This window comes from Protopterus annectens, chromosome 2.part0, assembly GCF_019279795.1.
Source record: "Protopterus annectens isolate FY-2018-M chromosome 2.part0, PAN1.0, whole genome shotgun sequence".
Lineage (NCBI taxonomy): Eukaryota > Metazoa > Chordata > Ceratodontiformes > Protopteridae > Protopterus > Protopterus annectens.
In genome coordinates this window covers 721029674-721048719 of record NC_056728.1, presented here as the reverse complement: position 1 = coordinate 721048719, position 19046 = coordinate 721029674, and the positions used below count along the sequence as shown (strand labels likewise).

The following is a 19046-nucleotide window of genomic DNA, read 5'->3' as shown; positions in this document are numbered from 1 at the left end:
GGTTAGGGAAAAATGAGGCTCAACAACTGCTTAAGTTAGGAGGAGATAAGACAAAAATGGTGATGTATAATTAATCTACAGGGAATTATCCAAAAAAAGATGATATTCCTGTGGAAGTTTGGAAGTTAGGAGGGAAGAAGGTGATAAAGTTTTGGAAAGTTTGTTTTATAACATTTTAAAATGAGGGGAAGCACCACCATCTAGGAAGAAAGTTGAGGTGGCTGTATTACCCAAAGAGGGTAAAGAAGTATCAGACCTGCCTTCATATAGACTCATTTAAATTTTAAACCACAATTTAAACTTGTTTATGTTTATACTAGCTAACAGAATGGCAAAGGTCTTGCCAGAATTTATAGATATGAATCAATGTGGTTTTATGGAGGGCAGGTAGATATTTTACAACATTAATAGACAAATGATGATCCACAGGGAAGCATAATGCAAGAAAATACTACTGTTGTTAGTGAGTCTTGATGCAGAGAAAGTAACCAATAGAGTACGCTGGTATTTTATGAGTAAGATAATGGAAGCATCGGCCATTGGCAAAGAAAATGAGGGATTCAGAAATTTAAGGATATAATTGGTATGGTAATCAAGATGTATTTAGAACAAAACCAATTGGAAAACCAGTAGGTAAATGGACATGAAACATAAACCATCCACTAGAAAAGAGAAGAGGTGACAACAAAATTTATTTTAAAGTTAAGCACTTTCATTCTTTTAATTATAGCACAATAACTTCATCAAAACAATAATCTTGTTCCAAAGCAAAACTGGAATAAAGTTTACAAACGATCATATGATAATCCAGTCAACTCTGACATTACTACAACTTAATACATGGAACACTCCATAAATCTCAAAGACCTGATTTTCAGACAAGAAAAGAAGTTGATAAAACTAAGGAATTTACAAATGGAAAACTTGTATTTCAAAGAGCGTATAAAACTTAACATTGTTCCACAAGGTTTATACATTTTCAGTATCCTAACTGTGCTGGTTTTGATTCAGATCTTTATAATGAATTAACTATGTTATTTTACAAACATGGTTATTATCTAATGAGCATTATTATTAATCATCATTATTAATCGCAATGAAGTTAAGATCAAAGCGATGTTTATAGAAGTGGATTTAGTAAATAGATGGATTATTGATGATTTAATTTTTGCTTTATTTAAAGTATCATATCAGTCTATGTTAGATGGGATAGACAAACATATCAACATGGTTTGAACTAAGAAGACACGTAAACCTTTTAGAAATCGGAAACAATACAAGAATAAAACAGCAAGCATATCCTGTATCTAAACAGGATAGTACAATAACAGCAAAAATATTGGACTGGACACACAAATCCATATGGAAGATTTTGTTCCTATAAGTACTGAAATGTTTTCAGGATTAGACAATTTCTAATGACAAAGAAGGAGCTGTTGGTTATATTCTGGAACCTTTAGAATTCCTTCCTCTATGCAGGTCAGAGTGGTTGGCCAACCAACAACAGGTAGGAAAGAACAGGAATTTTCAAAAGCAACAGTGGGGTAAACACTGCGTACTGATGTTACAAAGGGGCAAAAAAGGAAAAAGGGGTTAGAGGAGAACAAACAGTTTAGTAAGGAATAAAATTATAGATAAGGTTAATGAAAATAATATCATTCAGCAAGAAGGGCACAAGTACACTAACAATGGTTTTCATATATTTAATTTCAGTCACTTACAGATTAACTCAGATTTTTTTTGCTTTTTTGAGAAAGGGTTCACTGTTATACCTAGTAGTGATTTTAATGTTGATGATTCAATTATTGTGTTAAACTTATTCACTAGAAGGTTAAACTTAGCTTATTATTTCAGAGAACAAAGCACCACTAGATCATTAGACAAGAATTATGTCAAAAGGAAATGCACATTCATGCCTCCCATTCACCCAGCTATACAAGCTTTTGAGACAATCTCTATGAATGATATATATAAAATTAGAGCTAAGGTGAAATGATGCAGACAATTTTATCTGAATAAGGATGTAATAGAGTTATTTTAGAGGCTACAGGTTGATAAAACTTTAAGAGTAATAAAGCCAGACAAAGGAGGGGGAATTGTGATATATGACTCAACTGATTATACGACTGCTATATTTCAAATATTATGTGATGATACAACTTATCAGTAAGTATCAGAAAATGAAATTAAAATCAATTTTAAGAAAGTGGATTTGTGGTTAGAATACTGCTTAAGTCAAAAGTCTATAAACTTCAATACTTAAAAATTCTTGCATAGCCCACACCCCTGTATCCCAGCTAATGTTGTGATACCAAACATTTATAAAAATAATGATAATCCACCCTTTAGAGTCATAGTCACTGTCCAGGGTTGAAAAACTTATCCATTAGCAGTGTATATAGACAGGTTATTAAAAATGACTATTTCTAAAATTGATTAGCTTCTTAAAGATCCTTGTGATTTTATAGGGAGACTGAGCAGAGAATTAGGGGTGAATTATACTTATTTTGCAACTATTGACATTGCTGATCTTTTTACCAGCATTCCTTAATGGAGGATAAGGATTTTTTTCAAGAATGATTAATAGATTTGAGCTTTTTAACAAACATAAATATTACAATGATTGTTGAATAGATGGAGATTATTTTGGAAAATAACTTGATATTCTTTGAAGGAGAGGCACTTAAACAAATGAAGGGAGTTGTTATGGGGGTTGATTATGTCCCCAGTTTTTCAAACTTAGTTATGTGTATTTGGGAGAAGAAATCGATATTATATTCAGAGCTTTCTACATTTTGGTCCTTATACTTGACCTATTTTGAGGATAAATTTATTCTCTGAATAGGACTCTGAGAGGAAATTGAAAAGTTTGTTAATTGAGTCAAACTACTAATTTTTTGAGATTCACTTTTTTTCACTCCCAAGAAAAAATGAATTATTGGGACACATTGATTAGAAGGACCAAAGGTTTTTCATCAAACATATTTAGGAAATCAACAATATTCAGCAATAATTATTTTCATTTTTGAAGTTTTCACCCCTTCAAAATAAAGACAGGGTTGGTTAAAGGGCAATTCATGTATCTTGACAGAATGATATCAGAAGATAAAATGTTTGAAAATGAATGTGAAATATTGTCAAGTATGTTCACTGACAGGGATTATTCAAGAAAACTGGTTGCAGGTATCTACTAAGATATATACAAAAGGAAACACATGTTTTGCTCCACTTTTAGGAAAAGGACTTGACAGAAGGGATAGCACAATGGAATTTATTTCTGAGAAACATATACAGCAGTCGTTTGATGCAGCTATTGTGATATAATGCAATTCAGTTGGTTTTCATGTTAAGGATATAATACATTGGAATTGGGCTATAGTTAAAGCTTGTGAAATGGTAGCTAATGTCACAGTGGAAGCCCCATGCTTTGTTTATAAAACAGCTAAGAATGCTAAAAATATTTTGGAAAACAGTGACATAGGTAATAAACCACTAGGGGATCTGAATAAAGGGAGCAGATATGTTATAGGTAATAATATGAAGTTAAATATCATACATAAACAGGGGAACTATCATAGTAAAGTGGTTGTTTAGTAAGCCATCAGTTCAGTTTGCCCATAATATTATGTGAGCTAAACAGAAAGGTATTTATGTAAGAGAATTTAGGAGCACAATTATGATATCAAGAGCCAGAATGAAAAGAATGCCAGATACAAACATTTATTAAATTGCAAAAAAATTTAAATATTTACTTTTGCATTTGGAAACAATTGTTTTGGATGAGAGATGAATATGGGAAGATAGACTAGAACACAAGGAGCTACTTTGGCAGCCCAAATTGAACACACCAGATTTCCCAGGATTAAATGAAAATATTTCCATTACCCCATATACACACATACATATATCACTTTATTTTAATTTACTGTAGTTGTTAGTTTCAGAGAACTGTATTTCTCACCATGAGACATTTTTCTAAGCATACATAATTGAGTCTTTACATTTTTTGTATGTTAATTGTTTTTAATGCTTGGTGCTGTATATAAATAGATGGTTTGTTTCATTGTTAATTGTTCTGTTGAAGTCCCTTGGCATTCTGGGATGAATGTGCTACAGAACTTTTTACTATTAAAGTTCTGTGGATCTTTACATTTTTGTATCATTCATTGCTAAAACCTATCTCCTGCGTTGATACACACTGAGCTTGTCCACAGCTTATGTTTGTTTATAAGTTCAGTATTATGATTCCAAGATTTCCTGTGTTTTTTGGGGTTACAATTTAAAAAAATAAACTCAAATAACAAAACATTTTTTTAGTTCATATATAAAATTAAAACATAACTTATATGACTACATAGTTCATGTACATGATTACCTTTTAATTGCACAGTCTTTGAATTTAAAAGAAAAAATATAATAATATAGTTGTTCAACTGTGGTGGTTAACAGATGCTAAAAAATCTTGCCATGTAGCATCCTTGTACTCAAGCACTGCATTAATATCACCTCCTAGTGGCTCCAATGGTACACTATCCAGATTAAAAAAAAAAAAAAAAATATATATATATATATATATATATATATATATATATATATATACATATTAAAACTGTACAAACATTTTTATTACTAAATCTTTATTTTAATGGCTAATAAATGTTCATAAATACTTTCAAAAATTTTCTAATAGTCTTTCCCACATAAAAACTAGTGCAGGAATCACATGAACCCCCTATGAATTAATAGTGAATCTATTATTAGCCCAAATTTTTTTTATGTAAATGCTTAATAAAGCTATTATAGTATTTATTTATATACATTCAATATTTGCATTTTTGACATTAGAAGTCCCCATAACTTTGGTAAAATCAAACAAACTATTTTAATTTATTTTCACTAGCACTAGCTAAATCTTCATTTCTCTTCAGAAACTGGCAATGGAAAAGCCCTGAAAAAAGAAACTTCTGCAACTTTACTGTTGTTAAAAAACTTGTTACCCATTAATCAAAAGCAATGTAAACTTAATAAGTCTGTTGATTTTAACCTCAGCATTAATAATTTCATCTATAATGATGGCCCAGTAACAATTTTTTCAGAAATAACCTGTTACGTTAATAACGCCTAACTCAAAAATATCATCATCATTTATTAATCCACTTAGTCTTATATTTTGTTCTCTAATTGCATTCTTTTTCATGTAAAAATGATGTTGATTGTTTTAGAACAAATAATTGTTAACAACATGGTAATTTGTTTAGCATTTGGTGAATGACTGTATTAATATAAAAAAATTTTAAAGAATGTGAAATTAATAATAGGTTGTTATATACATGCACTCTACAGCTGTATAAGTTGTGTTTTAATTACCTATATGTATATATATATATATATATATATATATATATATATATATATATATATATATATATATATATAAACTAAAATGTTTTTATTTTAAATGGTAGTGATGTCAGTGTTGTGGTTATCATATGATCTTTAGAAAAGCACATTTAAGTTTTGCATTGGAATAAGATGGTTGTTCTGATGAAGTTCTTGTGCTATAGTTAAAAGAACAAAAATGATTAACTTTAAAATTCATTTTGTCACCTCTTCTATTTTTTAATCAAGAAACACTGGCTTTATTTGTAGATGATATTATTTTGTAGTCAACGAATCCAGAAAAGTACATTCTGATGTTGTTGAATATTTTGAGACAATTTAAATTTTTTTTGGGGGGGAGATATAAAATTAATGAAGATAAAACAAAGGTTATAGCAGTAAATTATATTCCCACACATTAATTAATTTAGCAATTCCTATATTTATGAGGACATGATAAGATGACGTATTTAAGTGTGTGGATTAAAGGTAATTTTGTTTGGCAGATAAGGATATGTGGGAAGAGAATAAAGAAAAGACAATACAAGAATTGAGAAACTGTAAACTCTTGTTTACAGATATGGATAGTAAGCTACAAGCTTTAGTCCTTTTAGTTTTCTATAAAAGTTAGGCATAAGTTTAACAACCCTGCCAAAAACAACCTATACAATAGAAGGAGGAAACTAGTACAGAAAAGAGTAAAATCCCAAGAAGGAAAGGCATCCCTGATCAGTATCAGCAAGAAACTACAATCCCTCATAAAATCATCCAAGGCTAGCTTCAAAAGAAAAATTGCCAAGGAATCTAAAGATAACCACAAAGCGTCCTTCAGCTATGTCAAGAGCCTAAGTGGAAACTCTCAGATCTGCTCTGAGTTAGTGCAGAATGGCACAAAATACACTGAATTGACTGATATTGCCAACATTCTGGCAGACAGGTTTAGTGCAAACTTCTCTTCCCTCTCACCCTTTAAAGGGCCCATAACCATGCCAGAAGAATGTAGAACCCTGGCAATCACTGACACACAGGTTAAACAGCCCTATCCAAAGCCAAAAACACAGCTTCAATGGAACTGGACGGTCTCCCAGGCTGGGTCTTACATGAGTTCCAAAATAAACTAACCCCTCACCTAAACACACTGTTCAAACTCAACGTCTCTACAGGCTATGTACCCATAGAGTGGCATGCAGCAACAGTTATCCCATGCCACAAAGGTGGAGCCACAACAGACCATGGGAACTATTGCCGTATAAGCCTGAGTAGGCTGGTCTGCAGGGTTATGGAGTCAATCATCATGGAACTCATTAACAGACATTGGGAACCTTCAAACATTGGACCCTACCCAGTTTGGCTTTGTTAAGGTAGATCATACCTCCTAAATTTGGTGGACTTCTTTGACACAGTTACCAAGGATTTAGACAAGGGAAAGGAGGTCCACACAGCCTACCTAGACCTCTCAAAGGCTTTCGACACCATTCCCCATTCTGGTATTATAGACAAGCTCATCAGCCTTAACATAAACCCCTACGTCATGAGATGGGTAGCCAATTGGCTCATGGATAGAACCCACATGGTGAGAGTTGCAGGCTCTAGGTCCAACTCTAAACTGGTTATAAGTGTCAGCCCCCAGGGCTCAGTCCCGGGACCCCTCCTGTTTGGTATATACTTCTCAGAGGTACAGGCAAGCACAGGAGGACTATGGCTGACCAAGTTCCCAGACAACTGCAAACTGGGGGCCATAACTGACTCTCAGGTTGAAACAGACATCCTCCAGATGGGTCTCACTGAGATGGATACCTGGTGTCAAAATCATGGCCTCAAGCTAAATGCCAAAAAGTGCATAGTCATCCCCTTTGGAAAAAAACAAAGTACCCGCGAACTACCACATGAGTGGTAGTCTCCTAAATACAGAAAATATAATAAGGGATCTGGGACCCAAGTAGATAGTAATCTCCCCTTTGATAATCATATTGCCAAGGTGGTTAGAAAATCCTTCTATGTGGCCCACCTAATCACAAAAGGGTTTGCATCTAGAACAAAAGAGGTTATTGTGCCCCTCCAGTCATCACTCATCAGACCCATCATAGAGTACAACACCCCGTTTGGGATGTACCTTACAAGACACCTGCAACAGCTGGAAAGACCACAGAAGTACCTCACCAAGAGGATTACTGGCCTCAAACAGATGCCATATGTAGCCCGACTGAAGAAACTCCAGCTGTACTCAGTTGCATACCGCTTACTCAGAGGTGACCTCTGCCTGACATACAAGGCCATGTCCAACCCAGAATTGAGGGACATGCTCCACCTAAAAAAAGACAAATCCCCGAGAGCCAGATGCTCTAGGGATCTAAACCTCATCACAACAATAAATAGGACATGCTGGAGGGATAGATTCCTGTACCAGAGACCCCCCATGCTTTGGAACAGAATTACAATCTACATTAGGCAGAGCCCCTCACTAACACTCTTCAAGAAAAACCTTGATGAGTGGATGGGAAACAGAAAATTTACCTCAGGGATCACTGCAGTGGCTCTGTTGGACAGAGGCACAGGGAACTAATCTAAGGATGTGGTGAAAGCCAACACATTCTGGCTAGGCTTATAGATGCCCTTGGGCAGATAGCCTAGTACTTACCTATGAACCTAAAAACCACAGTAGAAGCAGAGTACAATAATTAATAAAAACATGCAAGGATTTATTTGGGAAGGCGAGAAGGTGAGAGTTATGTGGGATAAGTTGCTCCTTCACATAGAACAAAGTGATTTAGGATTACCTAATTTGGATGGATACTTTAGAGCTATGCAGTTAAGGTTCATATACATAACACAAGCAGAAGGCTATAAATCAAAGTGGAAAGGGAAGGTGATGAAGTGAAGGAGAGGGAGAGTTCAAAAATAAGAAGAGAATAGGAGTTTGGATGCAAATTCTTAAGGGGGATTAAAAAAACATAAAGAATATTGTATACATAAATTTGCAGAGAGTATTAAAAGAACTAAGTGAACATAAGACTGGAGAAAGGAGATTTTGCCAACAGGAATGACTGCAAGTAGGGGTGCAGAATGTAGACAAAAGGGGCCCAAAACTTACTGAAGAAAACTAGCTAAGAAACCAAGGTACTGGGAACAAATAACTTGTGAGGGAAAGGTAACAGAGTGCTAAATTGGCAAGTAGAAGTTTAGACTGCAGGTTACAGACTTCCGTCCCTACCAGGGCTTGAAATGACTATAGACAAAGAGAAATGGATGGGAAATCCTAAGTGAAAGACAACTCTGGTAGAGTTTTTAGTCAGATCTAGAACAGATGTTGATGGAAAAACAGGAATAATTAGTAGAGTAGGTAAAATATTCCATGGTAACTATAAAAATTAATCATAGGGGGTTGGAAAAGATTGAGAAGAAAGACTGGAAAAGGAATTTGCAAAAGAACAATGGAAGGACGTATCTGTGGCTCCCAAGTATGCAACAACGTCTAGAAGGTTTAGGATTTTTACTTGAAAGTGTTTGCATAGCTGTTTTTATACCCTAAGCAGACTGCACGTTTTTCCTTTGGTAGATAACAAATGCTGGAGGTGTGATGGGAAACAAAGGGGTCATTCTTTGGAATATACCACTATCAATAGCTGACCACATTTTAAATGCACTCAGTGCACAAGTATTTAAAAATGCAGTCTTTTATTATTTTATCCACTGGGACTTCATTCTAGGGGAAAAATATATGTATATGTATAAATATGGGTCTACTAGACATGGTTGACATTTCAGAATGTCGAAGACCATACGGCCAAGACCATATGATTGACATTTGAAATATTGACCATGAAAAAAAAACACACAACTTACCTTCACACTGCACACCCATAACTTAAATATACCAACTCCAAGATCACACTACAGTGCGGAAGATGGAAATCTTTCCATTCCGCACTGTACAGAGATTCCTGTTCCTCATGGTCGACATTTCAAATGTTGATCATACGGTCTCAGCCTTTATGGTCTTCGACATGCTGAAATGTCGACCATGTGTAGGAGACCCATATATATATATATATATATATATATATATATATATATATATATATAGATAGATAGGTAGATATATAGATATAGATATATAGATATAGATATAGGGGTCTACTTCATAGCATTGAAATTTCATAATGTTGAATTTCATTACATTGAGCCCAAAATCCCAAAACACTGAAAACTCAGAACATTGAAAATGTGCAACATGACATTGAAAACTACAATACATATGTAAATAACATCCTCTCCACCTATAACAACACCTAACTAACAAACATACTTTCTACTCCATTTTTGCAGAGGGAGAAGCCCCCCTGCATCCCCCCATGTGGGACGGTCTGCCCAACACACTCCCTGTAAATTAAATATACCAACTACAAGATTGCACTACAGTGGAAAATTTCCTAATCTCACTGTATCACAATCACCATCCACTGAGGTTAGGAAATTAACTTTTTTCCACTGTAGTGCAATCTTGGAGTTGGTATCTTTAATTAATGGGGGTGTGGGGGTGCAGGGGGGCTTGCCCCCCTGCAGAAACATAGTAGAAAGTGTGTTTGTTAGTTAGTTGTTGTAGGTGGAGAGGATCTTATTTACTTGTGCAATGTAGTTTTCAATGTTATGAAGCACACTTTCAATGTTTTGACTTTTCAATGTTTTGGGTTTTCATTGTTTTGAATTTTCGATGTTATGGTCTCAATGTTATGAAATTCAGTGTTATCAAATTTCAATGGTATGAAGTAGACCCGTATATGGATTCACTTCATAACACTGAAAGCTCAAAACACTGAAACTCAAAACACTGAAACCAAAACACTGAAACTTCAAAATCTTGAAAACTCAAAACACTGAAACTCAAAACACTGAAAACACATATCATACATATACTGAGTTTCAACAATATAAATCATAGCACTTTCCACCAAGCAGGGGGGCAAGACCCCCTGCATGCCCCATGGGAAGGGCTGTGCCCCCCACACCCACTGGTACTTATATATATCAACTCCAAGATTGCACTTCACTACACTAAGTGCAATCGTGGAGTTGATATAAGCCCCCCCCTGTTTTGAGTTTCAGTGTTTTGAACTTTCAGTGTTTTGGTCTTCTATATTATGAAGTTTTCTTATTTTCAGTGTTTTGAGTTTTCAGTGTTATGAAGTGAATCCGTATATACATACATATATATATATATATATATATATTCTAGCATGCAGATTGCTTGCCAGTGCTCTTGGATCCATATCCTGAGCAGTCTAGTGGTTTTATCTACATAGCATGCCTCACATTGTGTGCGCACTGCAAGGTATACCACATTCATGAAAATGAACAAAGGTCTAGTTGAGGACCAATGCTACCAAAAGGTCACCCTGGACCACGTAGCAGAACAGTTCAAACTTATTGATTTCACTCTCCTTCGACTGTAGGCCAGACACATCTCCCCACAGGAGTTCCAATTCATGGAATTGGATATCTCCCAACTTGGAAAACTGTTCAGGATTCCAAAAATTCACAAAAACCATCAGGATCCTCCAATCAGACACACTGTGTCATCCAAATGCAAGAAAACAGAATTTATATTAGAGTTCTTAGACTCCGTGTTGAGCTCCATTGTGCAGAAGTCCCAGTTTTATTTGCAGGACTCATGGTTACTGCTTAATAAACTGTAATCCCTTAAACTGGACCTGTCTGACCACAATTTGGTCACATTAGACATTGTGGACCTTTACCCAAGTGTCTCCCACCATGAGGGGACCACCTTAGTCAACAACCACCTTATAAGGAACATAAAACTAGGCCAGACCAGAATCAAAACCATCCCTGAACTAGTTTCACTAGTTTTCAATAAGAACTTCTTCTCTTTCAATGAGGAGATCTTCCAGCAGACCCAAGGCATAGCCATGAGAGCCAAAAGGGCTCCCACCTATAAAAATCTAGTACTGAGCACCTTGAAAAGAAATCCTTCTTCTACTACTCAGGTTCCAAAATCTTCTCCTCTATAGGTGTCACATAGATGACATCTTTTTCATCTGGGCTGGTCAGGACCCAGAGCTGGACAACTTCCTGCACAAACTAGAGGGAAGCATAGACTTCCTGAAGTTTACCACCTTGGGAAGAGGCACTCAAGTCCAAACCTCAGCCTCTCCTGGAACAACCAAGCACACACTTTCCATTCCAACCTTCAGAGGAAAGAGACCTTCCATAACCATTACCTCCACTTTAACAGCCAACATGCCCACTTCATGAAACAGAACTTAGTCAAGGGGCAGTGAATCAGGCTAGGCAGATCATCAGTGTTGATGATACTCTCCTCCAGGACAGTCACTACCCTACCCACATCCTAGATGAGGCAGTTGTAGCTGGCAGGAGTTCCAAATACCCCCCTATTCTCAGACATGGGTTTTCCACCAAACCTAAAAATTTTCAGACCAGTCACTGAGATTCCCTGCCCCCATTTCCTCGGACAGCAGCAGGATGAAGAACATCATCACTAAGAATTGGTCCTTTGTCACTGAAGACCCATGGCTCATCACCTGTCTGGACACTACACCAGAATTTAGCTAGAAGAAAACCAGGTCCCTAAAAATGACCTTTGAATTGGAGGTGAGATTTAAAAACTACTGCTGCAGCACAGGTACAGGGATGAACCAATGCAGACACTGCCACTGGTGTGGACCTTGTCCTCCCCAGAAATAAACAACATCTTCAGAAAATCTACTTCACCATCCACAGCCACAAATAATTCATTTGTGAATCTTCCAATGTGATTTACCTCACAGTGTGCATCCAATGTGAGGCATACTACATACAAAAGACCACTAGACTGCTCAGGACAAGGATCAAAGAGCACTGACAAGCAATCCACACGATAGAATTAAAACTGCCTTGGCCAGACACATATACACAAATGGCCAATGCAATTCTTTAAAATTTCTTGCCCTAGAAAGCATCTCTGATCCCTTCAATTGCACAAACACCTTACTGGAGGCAGAAGAGTTAAAATTGCAAGTATTGCTTAGGGCTGACACACCCCCAGGGCTAAACAAGAAGCTCAACATCAAATGTGTTCTCAAATTCAGAAATAAGGACCACACAGACTCTAGACCTGATATTCACGCAGACGGAAATTAATCCCTTCCTTTGCCCTGTCCAGAATACAACAGTACAAATGGAATACAGTCAAAGCAGGGGGGAGGTCTCACAGAGCACCAGGTCTCTGATTACCAGATTCAAGAGACTGATTAAAACCTACAAAAACCTGGAGCATGACAACTTCTACCTGGAAAGGTGTTTAGAGCTGGATATAGTCCCACAGGGTCTCAGATGTAACAAATTTCTTAACAGGACCACTCCAAACCCTCAGCTTCACAAAGAAATGGTCAAAATATATAATGACTCTGAGCTAGCGGCTATCAAAGCCCCCATCCAAAGCAATACTGAGAGTATGGCCACCTACAAGTCTCAAATAGATGATCTGCAAACACACATCCTGCAGGATCCTACATTTATTGACTTCATGGAAATGTGGGACAATGTACCGCACAAAATGACTAGGCATGTGACGACACTGATTGAACGCAAGAAAGGCAAATTGCTTAGGGACATTAAACAATATGTGGAAGGAAAAGCATACCCGATCAGGCTCACACCCTCCTTAGACACACGGAGAAGGCCAGACAGATATCCCACAACCAACCTGTTGTCCACAATCGACCTAAGGCCTATGATAGAATTGCAAGAACCCACAAATGGACCCAACACACCCAAGGTGGATAGACTCTTCATCACATCCAGCCTACTAGCAGGGAGTAGTTCCCAGATGAGGCTGCATACTCCTCCTGGGGGACAGCTAAGACCACAAATGCCTCTCTAGAATCAACCTTCACAGGGAGATTCAGACACCAGTGAACATGACCACCACAACAACAACGGTGACAAGGACAACACAAACCGCAGGACACCAGACCGTACGATCAATCAAGGAGGGGTTTATCAGACCCCACCAATGAACGACCAGTCTTCCAACAGCAACACAAGTGGCAACAACAAATGTTTTATCTTCAGCAAGACTCACAACCAGAACCAGGACTTATGCCAGGTTCAGATCTGGGGGTAATGAATGAAACTGGAACCACAACACCAACAATATTGAGGGAAGGAGGGGAAACAACAATCACAGGGGAAGAAGGAGAGGGAATGGGATACAGTAGTAGTATTACCAGGATGGACCACCCTGATCACCCTCCAGATTCACTGATACCAGCACCTGATAGCACGACTTAAGGTCTCCAGCGGGGGTAGGTGACATCTTTAACCTCACCACACAAGTTTTCTCGGAAAGCCATAATGAGGTACTGAAGAAAGGCTTTTCTTTCATCACGGCGCAGAGAGCCAACATGGCGGATATTATCTAGGACCTGAAGTGCTACCTGAGAAAGTTACAACTAAAATTAGATATACAACAACATGAAGAGGAAGAAGATGAGGAAAGCTTGGAGGATAATGACAGACCCCTTACCATGAAGAGCCTGTACACTCCTGCACTCTCCAACACACTGAGTCGCTTTGCGAGTACCTGCAAAAGGGATATCAGGAAACTCATTTCTGATAAGCCCTCGGCAAAGTGGCACAACTTGAACAGGGAAAAAAGACAGGCTTGGAAGGAACTGAGTCAGGACAAATCCCTATGAATCATGAAGGCTGACAAGGGATCCGGGATAGCAGTGATGGAGCAGAAGAGATACATCCAAACACTTGAAGCATCCCTCACGGACAACCAGTTCTACAAAAAGGTCAACATCAACCAGGTACAACAAAACTTTAAACAAATTGACAACCTACTATTGGAACTGTACCTCAGGGATGAGATCTCTCAAGATGAAAAAGACTTCATGCAGGTCATGTCTCCCAGCCTTGGAAAATTTTTTGGAATCCCCAAGGTTCACAAAACCCCTAAAAATCCACCTTTCCGCCATGTGGTATTGAACTGAAGGACAAAAACAGAAAAGACTGCAATATGTGGAACACATCCTCAACCCCATTATACAGAACAGCAGATACTACACCAAGGACTCTTGGACTTTTCTAAATGACATCTCCAAACTAAGGCTGGATGGAGGGGAATATTTACTGGCCACCCTAGATGTAGAAGCACTCTACACAAACATCCCCCATGCCAAAGGACTGACCCTCACCAGACAGTACCTGAACAGGCACTCCAACCTAAGCTGGACTAAGATTAATACTGTATGCAGGTTAACAGAAGCAGTATTAAGAAATAACTTCTTTCAATTCAACAGGAAGATTTACCACCAAGGGGTAGCCATGGGGTTCAAAAATGGCTCCGGCATATGCGAACGTAGTCCTCAGTGCTTGGGAAATGGATAAGGTTGAATCGCTGCCCAGGTTTAACAACAGCTTAATGTACAGGCATTATACTGATTAAGTCTTTTTTGTCTGGAAAGGGGACAGATGTTCTTTGAACAATGTTCTGGAAACCCATTTCCAGAGTCTTGACTTCTTGACCCTCACAGTAGGACATATCGGAACCACCACTCAATTCCTGGATATCCACCTCACTATAGACCCAGAAAGTGGACAGTTTGACTCCAACATCTACCACAAGCCCACTTTCCAGAATAACTAACTAGTGTTCTGCAGCCAGCATCCCCATTTCATGAAAAAGAATATTGTAAAAGAGCAATTCATCTGGTTATCCAGACTCATTTTTAGGGATGATGTTTTCATCAAGGAAGATTTTTACCTCAGAAACTTATTCTTAGAAAGGAACTATTTAGTGGACAACCTGTTTCAAGAGGTCATACAACACAGACACTCCAGGTACCCACCAATCCTGGAAAAGGGATTCACAGCAAGGGCACAGAATGGATTGAACAAAAAGGACTGGGTGGCAAGTTTCCCACTTCCAATGTCCACAGATATGTTTGGAATCAGAGGGGTCCTCACCAACAATTAGGACATCTTGGAAGGAGAAAAAGGTCTGACAAAGTTACTTGTGACATCCCTGAATGTCTATTTCAAATGAACCTCTTCTTTTGGTGGTGCGTTTGAAAGGAATAAAAGCCCATCCCCACAGAACGAAGTATCGACAGAACCTGGAATGTCTAACTGTGGCAAGTGCGTCACCTGTGTACACATACGAAAAGAGAACAACGTCACCTTCCTGCACTGCAACAGAACTGTCCATCTACATGATCACTGTGATTGCAACACAAAAAATGTAGTCTACTGCACTTTCTGTGAACATTGCAGGAATTACTATATCGGTAAAATGAACAGAAAGCTGAGTAAGCGTATTAAAGAACACACTGCAGCAATACGCAAACAAGACAGTTTGAATGCCTTGGCTAAACACAGTGCTATTTGCCCAAACTTCACAGGATTCAAATTCACAGCACTGGAAAAAATAACAGAGTTTGTAGGGGACATGGGCACATTCCTGGAAGTTCGGGAATTAAAATGCCAGGTCTCAACAAAACACTAAACATTAAATGTGCACTTAAATAGTATAGAGATTGAAATGTGATAGGAGTTGAAAGTTTAAGATTTGTGCAAGCAGAGTTAACGTGTTCCCTCTCTCCCTTATCCAATGGAGGCATGGACTCATAAGTTATGCAAAGAAACTATACCTAATTTCTGGGTTGTCCCATCAGGGACGAACCAATATGGGTGTTAATATTAGAATTATCACAGCATGACTCTCATCCTTCCCGGTTCCCCCAATTTTTTATTTTTTTTTTGCTTTTGCATACGATCCCCTTTTGCACATAATCCCTATTAGTATGCACACGGCACCACAAGGCTATTACTGTCTGACCAATTTACCTTATGCAACTGCAATTGTAATGTTAATGAAAATGCACACAACACCCTGCCTGTTCACACTTTACTATTGGAAAGGAACTGTTGCTAATTTAAATGGACTGCTAGAACTAATGTTTTTAAATGAAATTAAAATGGTTGCTCACAGTTATGGAACATGACTTTCTGAAGAAGTCTTGATAATAAATAAGATGAAAGCTCTAAAGTACTACAAGAGTTGTTGATGTGATTTATTACTCTTTGAATGCTGTTATTGCCACAAAGTTCATTTCTTAGTTAAAATTTCTTCTCTTCGTTCATTTTTTGAGTGCAGTTAATTTTAGTAAAAAAAAAAAAAAAAAAAAATATATATATATATATATATATATATATATATATATATGTGTGTGTGTGTGTGTGTGTGTATGGGGGGACAGTAGCACATTGGATAGCGTTGTCCACTCATAGCAAGAGTTTCTCCGGTTTGGTCCTTGACTGGAGTGTCTTCTGTGCGGAGTCTGCATGCACTCCCTATTTTCACGTGGATTTTCTCCGGGTGCTCTGGTTTCCTCCCAAATTCCAAAGACATGCAGTAGGTGGATTAGACACTCTAAATTGTCTATATGGGTGAGTGTGAGTGTATGGTATGGAAGAACAATCACAGTAGCGCTAGCTACCCAGCAGTGTGAACCTTGGCTCTAGTTGATTGTCACTGTTGAAGTGACACCTCAACCCCATGTGCAAAAATCAGAAAAGGGTTGTGGATGGATACACACACACACACACACACACACACACACACACACACACACACACACACATATATATATATATATATATATATATATATATATATATATATATATATATATATATATATATAATTAGTATAAAATATCAACATAGATTTACCTTAATATTGGCTACTTGACGGTCAACAGCTTTTTAGCTTGACAATGAAACCTATAAACCCATGAACGTTTAATACTTTTAGTAGGAGCTGACATAACTTAACTGTCTTACAAATGTTATTACTGATAATACATTATAGTGATATTGTTAATAAGCAATATGTTGAAATTAGGAATCATCACTGATGATTCATCAGGTATATATGTGTATTTCCTATACACAGTGCACAGTACACATTTCTTAGCAATCATCCTATTGATATATTTAATGATTCCATTTAAGAAAGGAAATGCCAGAAAATAGATTGCTGCTGTTTAATAACAGTGCTAGGACTCATAACTTGTTAGGCTTTACCTTTGCACTCCGATGCACTTCTGGAATGCATGTACTCAGTGTAGCTTCCTGCTGGGCAATGTTTACATTCTAGCTGTCCTTCCTCATCTTGATAGGATCCAGTCCAACAGCTTTCACAGGTTTTATGTTCTAGAGAGTAGTAGGTTCCAAGCGGGCAGCTGACTGTTTTAAAAAGGAAAAACAAAGAGTGTTAGATTGCAGAGATGACAGCTCTACTGTGAAAATAGGAAACTGGCCATATGAATTTTGCATATCTGTGAGCTATGAAAACAAAAAAAGCTTGCAATCTTGAAAATGCATATCAGTTCAATGTGGAAAAATATGTTTTGTGATAAACATCAGTCTTCAACCTTGTACAACAGTAACTCCATCTTTGGGACTTCTTACTTGAAACCTTAACCACTGACTGATCAATCTTGCTAAAAAGCAAGTTTCCTGCAGTGATTTTTATACCTTACATTTTAAAGTGCCTGAGTGTGCACCATCTACAGCATCAACAGATTTTTGTTAAAATTGTTACAAGGCTTACATAAATGAATAAACATATCCTAGGGAAAGATGAACAGAGCAATCGACTGATTAAGCATCATTTCAATGTCAGAAAACAGAACTTAAGTGTGCTTTATTTATGGTTCAATAAAAGACACAGTATGTGCTCCTAGGCTGAGTCAAAATGTGAGACAGGGCTAGGTATTTTGACTTTCCACTTAAGAAATGCAATTACTACTTTAATAATTGGTTGTGTGAGAGTTATATAAGTATTTTTATCCTGGCTGGTTGACTTTGATCTGGATAAGCCTGATCTCATGATGAAATGCTCAGGCTGGAGGGGGAGTAAATTTTGTAACACAAAAAAGCTAACATAGCATTGATCCCTAATGAACTTGCCCACTACAAATGAATATCCAGAGGAGGTCTCCATCAAACTGGTACTAAGAAATTCTGACACAATGATAAAGTATCAAGAAATGTTATTTTAATCAGTCAGTTGAAAGGTAAATCAACATAATAACAACATCCAAAAACAGTGCTGCTCCCCTCACACCCCCACTCATTAGAGCCTTGCTTTCATCAAACAGACTGTTTAAAATAATTATTCACAATGAAAAATAATATTATATTAATATAATATTACATCATGTGGTCAGTGCCAATCTATCATTTTAAATTGATTAATTAAATGTATTAAAATGTGTAAACACATCAGACTATAATATCAAAAAGTATAAAAAAATCAATATGCTAGCACTATAAACATAAACATTAAACATCATGTTTTATTCTGTTATGTTATAGTTTTAATTTTAATGTATGCAATTTCAAAGCTGGGGCCATAGAAATGTGCTCTTTTAGACCAGGGGAATTGATCACTTTTAACTTCAATTGCCAGCATAGTACATTAAGCTCTAAAAGTATTTTGCACTGCCCCCTTGTGCCCCTCTTTTGTAATACTTCAACAATACCAAAGTTGAACTCTTTAAAGTTACTACATTTCAAACTATGTTTGTATAAAGCGTTATTCATGTTTCCCCTATTAGTATAATATTAATATAATA

General features: G+C 37.1%; 1 protein-coding gene across 3 annotated transcripts in view; it reads right to left on the bottom strand.

The window, feature by feature from the left end:
- SVEP1 (sushi, von Willebrand factor type A, EGF and pentraxin domain containing 1) overlaps nucleotides 1-19046 on the bottom strand; it is a 2252988-nt gene that overhangs the window by 1227565 nt on the left and 1006377 nt on the right. For all 3 annotated transcript variants that reach the window (XM_044061036.1, XM_044061037.1, XM_044061038.1), the window contains exon 17: nucleotides 17491-17652. In XM_044061036.1, coding sequence (XP_043916971.1) covers nucleotides 17491-17652 — 162 coding nt within the window. The remainder of the gene's footprint in view (nucleotides 1-17490; nucleotides 17653-19046) is intronic.